General features: G+C 32.9%; 1 protein-coding gene across 1 annotated transcript in view; it reads left to right on the forward strand.

Annotated features, from left to right (window-relative positions):
- Positions 6,343-6,540, forward strand: part of LOC107608065 (3-ketoacyl-CoA synthase 4-like) — a 2,142-nt gene continuing 1,944 nt past the window's right edge. The window contains exon 1 of the mRNA XM_016309955.2: positions 6,343-6,439. Coding sequence (XP_016165441.2) covers positions 6,343-6,439 — 97 coding nt within the window. The remainder of the gene's footprint in view (positions 6,440-6,540) is intronic.

Genomic DNA, 6,540 nt, shown 5'->3' on the forward strand with positions numbered 1-6,540 from the left:
TATTTTTCGCAATCCAAACTGATAATTATAATTGATATATCCTGACTAAGAATTACAAGATAACCATAGATTGCTTCAAGCCAACAATCTCCGTGGGATTCGACCCTTACTCACGTAAGGTATTACTTGGACGACCCAGTGCACTTGCTAGTTAGTGGTACGAGTTGTGAAAAGTGTGATTTACAGTTCGTGTACCAAGTGGCCCCCTTGACCTTGTCACCTTGAGACACCTTTGGTAATTGGCGTCCATTTCTTCCTCTTCCCCTTTGATTTCCTCTAGCTCGGCAATGGAAATAAGGATAATGACCTCGAGGAGGTCCTCGATGGCCCCACTGTGGATTGCGCCTATACTGGGCATCTCTGTTTTGAAATTCCTGACAATTTCGAATCCACTGCACACCCAGAGCCAGAGAACAACTCAAAGGCACGACAACATTTCTTTGAGGGCCTCCAGAACTCTGCCCTTCTACTCTTCGAATTGGATGCTTCTGTCGAGCTTACTTCTCTTTATGAGCTAACTCCTTTTTCATTCTGTCCTTCTCAATGATTGTTGCAGCTTCAGCATAAAAAATTGCATTACATCGAGGACATAGAGATACGTCCCGATCCTTCAGTTTTTGTTGCATCAAGAAATCTAGCAATCCATCTCCTACACCAGGGTAGACTGATCGAACATTAGATTCAAAGTCTCCCAAAGTCACATCAAAGTCATACGACAACCCAACCATATTGACGTTGAAATATGGTTCAGCAAAACTGGCTCCACTATCAATGGGATCAGAATCAACCTTCATCTCTTTCTTTGCATCAACGAATTTCAAACGACCCTCCATAATGGCCTCTTGTATCAAATCCCTGGAACAGACACAATTGTAAGTCGAATGGCTAGTTGCTTAATGAAACTTACAGTAAGGTTTTTCTTTTAAATCTTTTACCGAAAGCAAAGTTCTACCTTTAGGTACAATTAATTGTTTATCTTTAAGCAACACATCGAATATTTGATCCGATTTTGAAAGATCAAAACTATATTTCTTTCTACTCTTATGTTTTGAATCACTCGATTTATCACCGCTCGAGATTTTCCTGAGTAAGGAAAAAACATAACGCGGTCCTTTTTTAAGTTTAGCCAAATCGACTTCTGCCTGTAGATTGGATTCTTCACCTGCAGAATCCATTGCTACATAAGATACTTTTTCTTTTTGAGAAAAAGACTTATTTTTCAACTTTCTCTCATCATTCTTATACTTCTCTTTTTCTTTCTTAAGAATTTCAACCTGGTGTACTCTTTCAGCCAACTGCGCCAGATCAGGTATATGAACATTAAGCAACTTCCGACGCATATAAAATTCTAGCCCAAAATTGCTATTTTCACTACTTCACTTTCAGGAAGAGACACATAGCCCCGAATTCTAGCATTTTTGAAACGGATCATGTAATCATCAATAGTTTCACCATCTTCACGTTTCAAAGCCACTAAGTCAGTAACTACTACGTTCAGTTCTCCCCGATAAAATTGGGCATGAAAAGCATTTTCTAACTGTGCCCATGTTGTTATTAAATTTGGTCAAAGATTCAAAAACCAAGTAAATGCATTCTTCGTTAACGAAGAAGGAAAAATTTTCATTTTCAAATTTTGATCATTAGCCAAGTTTCCAATCTTGACCAAATATCGAGCAACATATTTAGTAGTTGATTCCCTAACTTCTCCAGCAAACTTTGTGACTATCTTAGGATTTTTTAATCCTCTTGGCACTTCAGTCATTTGAATAGTAGGAGGGAAGGCTGACACAAAATGGGGTTAATTCATGAATCCTACGTTGAATCCAACCCTATTGAGGATATCTTCCATAATTCTCGTGACCTGATAACGTTCACTGACTTGATTAGCACGTAATCGAGCCAATACATCATCAGCATTTTGGCCACGAGGAATTAACTGAGGATTTCTCCTGCTCCTAAGAGCAACATTTTCATTTTGAAACAAATTTTCAAAACCCTCATAATTTCCTCCTATATTTTGCCTTTCACCTTCATCATAATCGACAATTCGAGCGATTCCTCTACTTGTCTAGCAAGACGATCAAACTTTGTCTCATGATCTGCCATCATAAGATTCAGAATTGTGGTCATTTTTTAGGTCAACAAATTAACCAAATCATGATTACTTTCTTCTATATGTTGTCGAAATACTGCCTCTAAATTAGAAGCATTCAATGTAGAACCTACATTGAAATTTTGAGAATACTCGGGATATTATTGTGGCATTTGAACATTATTTACTCCACCCACACCTCAAAAATCGAATCGGAGGGGCAAAGCCACTTATTGGTGGCGTATAACCTAGAGGAAGGCCATAAGGAGGCCAACCAGCAGTTACTTGGGGCTATTTGGTATTGGATTACCACGTGGGCGAGTATTATGCCCATTATTTCCTGCCTAGACACTGGTAACCACCACACTTTCACTTACTACCACACCTTCCGAACGTGAAGTAACGTTTGAAGTCTATTCAACTACTTATGTACTATCATTTATGGACGAACCACCATTAGCATTCGAAACCTCATCCGCCATGTGTATAATCCTTCCACTTCTTAATCGCATACACTATGATCACATAAAATCATTTGACACACTTAATTTTAAAATTGTTCCACCGAGGTGTGCCAATTTATTTTGTCGATTTTTAGCAAATCGAGAGTTGTTCGATATCTATTATCTAGGAGCGAAACCTACTCTTCTTTTGTAAATTTTCATGCCAAAGATAATATCAATAGAAAATTTAAGATAAAAAGAAGAAAAAGATATAAAGGAAACTTAATAAGATGAAAGGAAAAGAGAAACTGAAGATAAAAGGTAAATGCATAAAAGAGAACTAGAAAGGAAAAGTACAATAAAAAGGAGAAACTGAAAGAAAAGGTGGAAGGAATATTTGGTTTTTGTCTGTGAATCCGTTTGCATCTGGGTAGCATTAGGATGTTTAGAGTACTTGTCAAATAATTCCAACCTTTCATTCTAATAGAGAATTCTAATAATTAAGAAAATTACAATAGAACCTAATAGATGTTATTTTATTCTAATAACTAAATATAACTGTAGATACTTCTGATCAGTTGTAACTTCTGCATGAGTACGAGAGTATGCAGGTTATAATTTCGGAGTACATAAGTTGTAACTTGTGAGATATGTAACTGGCACTTTTTTTTTTAACATATTATTCAACAAGTCTTCATGATTTCTTTGACCATTACATGTTGAATTCCAGCCAAGTTGCTCCTCATTAGTGCATGGCCAATTTTATATACATATCGAAGAAAATATTTATTTTCAATATAACAAATGCCCTTAAGTATTTATTTTTCGACTAAAAGGAAGAAAATATAAATACTTAATAATATTCAATATTTTCAACGATCTCATCTTCAACAATTTCTTTCTTTTTCTTTTTTTCTTCTTTTATTTTTTTTAATTTGTCTAACTGGTTCAGGAAGTGATACAAATAAAAAAGATCTTGACTAACTAATTCCTCTCGAATAGAAAACTTAAAACCATGTGCCACCAAATTTATAAATTCGTTTTCAGGTAAAGAAATGAGACACTTATTTCTCATTTGTTTGAATCGAATTATGTAATCGTTACTAGACTCATTTTGAGATCGTTTGACTTGACACAAATCACACATACTAATTTTCATTTCTCTTCTAAAAAATTATTCATGAAATTTTGTTTCTAATTCGACCTAAGAACGAATCGAATTTGGTGGGAGAGTAGGAAATCATGTAAATACATGTTTGGCCAATGAAAAAGGAAAAAATTTCAATTTAAGATATTCATTAGTAAAAATTTGACCAATTTCAAAAGTATACCTTGCTACGTATTCCACTATAGATTCATCGTCTTCTCTAGAAAATATAGAAAGTGCCTTAGGAGCTTTCCATGCTTGAGGCAATTGTGCTTCTGGAACAAAATTAGGAAATGATGAAACAAAAGGAAATTGTTTGGTAGATTCAACATGAAAACCACTCCTCTTCAATATTTGAATATCAACTTCTTCCACATTGTGTTGCCTCCATGCACTATTTTCAAGATCTTGAGGCAAAGTGGCTGTTTGTCTCGATATTTTATTGAATATTTTTAGCCATGTTTATTTTCACCACCTCATTCAACTTTTGTAACAACATATTCTTCAAATCATGGTAATTCTTTCTTATTTCTTCTCATATCATTGTGGTAAGAGAGTTAGTCATATTTGATGATTCGAAAATATCATGATTTGTCGAACTATTAGATTCTCGACATTTGTTGAATATTTTTAGCCAAGCTTATTTTCACCACCTCATCCAATTTTTGTAATAACATATTTTCCAAATCATGGTAACTCTTTCTTATTTCTTCTCGGATCATTGTGGTAAGAGAGTTAGCCATATTTTTTTAGTAAAGTATTGTTTTTGTCCCCAACGTTTGGGGTAAGTCTTAAAGTTGTCCCTAACGTTTCAATCGTCCTATTTAAGCCCGAAACTTTTCAAAATTGACTCAATGTTGTCATGTCGTTAGGGATCCATTAACAGAATTGACGGTGGGACAAAATCGAGACGATTTTGAAACGTTTGAGACTTAAATAGGACGGAAACGATAGGGACAAAACCGATACATAAAAATAAATTTTAATTTAATTTTATCTTTCAATAATATTAATCTTTTACTGTACATAGTATTCAATTATTTTTTAATTACATCTAAATAAATTACACTTAATCACATTACTTTTATTTTAAATAAATTTATTTTGAAATGAAAGTAATATGATTAAGTGTAATTTACTTAGATGTGATTAAAAAATAATTGAATACTATGTATAGTAAAAAATTGATATTATTGAAGAATAAAATTAAAATTTATTTCTATGTATCATTTTTGTCCCTAGCGTTTTCGTCCTATTTAAATCCCTAACATTTCAAAATCGTTTCAATTTTGTCCCGCCGTCAATTCTGTTAACGGATCCCTAACGGCAGGACAACATTGAGTCACTTTTGAAACGTTAGGGACTTAAATAGGACGATTGAAACGTTAGGACAACTTTGAGACTTACCCCAAACGTTGGGGACAAAAATTGATACTTTACTCTTTTTTTAAAGTTGAATAGAGAAAATTTTTCTTTTCTAAAATTTGATCAACTTTACAGAGTTTTAAAGTTAATTTTTTTCTCTATTAATACTTTTCTATACGATTTGTCTCATTGGACGTGCCATTTTGTTTTGTCGATTTTTAGCAAATCAAGAGTGGTTCGATATCTAATGGTCTGGGAGCGAGACCTACTCTTCTTTGCGAGTACCAATTTTTTCCAAGTGCATCAAAAACCTTTCGAACAAACAAAAACTTAAGAAAATCTGAAAACATAAATAAAAGATTTTTAAAATAAATTGACCGAATTTGAAATGAATTGCATTAAATTTAAATAAAACAGTAAAATGGTTTCGATTAGATTAAAGGACTTTTGAAATCGGAAATAAAATACTGAAATGTAAAATTAAACAAAAAAATTAAATGTTGCTTGAAAGATAAATTTGCAAGAAAAGTAAAGTTTGCATAAAATGTAAATAAAAAGTAAAAATAAGTTGAAGAAACCCTACATAAAATTGACTCATAGCAGACTCAGTAAGTCATTGGAACGTGAGTGTGCGTGAGTAATTTCTAAAACGAAATTTCAACTCTTCTACCATCGAGCATTCTCCTATTTATAAAAATCTTTAACCAATCAGATTGAAGTGTAACTCTCACGTTTACTAATTTATAAGTAACCGTTCCCGCTTCTTTTGCTAGACAGAGGTAACGTTAAAAAACAATCATCAAAATCTTGAAACCTTCGATTCTCTTGTTAACTGATCATGACCGACTTTTGCTCAATATTTTTTGCCAAAAGACTCTTGTTCGATGTTGGCTTTTTTTTGAAGATACACGCCTATTAACTCTCGAATACTCCTTCTTTTAAAATAAATTATTTTCGACTAACGATGTTTAGTCAATCTCCTCTAATAAAATCTAATTAATAAAAGAAATCATAAGGAATATCCGAATAACATTAAAAAAATTAATAGGAAGACCAACGCATTTATTATCCAGTGAATTTTTTTCAATGAAAAAAAAATTAAATAATATCAATTATGATCTCTCACCCTTTATTGCTCTCTTTTATATTTATTATTGGTCCATTTTCTGAAATTGTAGGAAAAGCAAGAAGACACGTTAACGGAGCAGAACCAGATTTCAAAAGGATGCGATAGATAAATAGATCACTAGTTAGATACTATAAATATATCTTCTCCAAACTCCAAAGTGTAACCCATGTTATCTGTCCACTACAATAATAAATCCAAGAACCTGGCTGCAATAATTATTATGGATTTGTTGGGGGAATGTCATAGACTCGTTGCCGCGTTTGGTTTTAAGGATATGATACCAAAAATACAGAATAAATATATAAAAATGAGTATTTTATATTTTATAATTAAATATAATATAAAATAAATTATAAAAATGTAA

Source organism: Arachis ipaensis, chromosome B07, assembly GCF_000816755.2.
Source record: "Arachis ipaensis cultivar K30076 chromosome B07, Araip1.1, whole genome shotgun sequence".
In the NCBI taxonomy this organism is placed as follows: domain Eukaryota; kingdom Viridiplantae; phylum Streptophyta; class Magnoliopsida; order Fabales; family Fabaceae; genus Arachis; species Arachis ipaensis.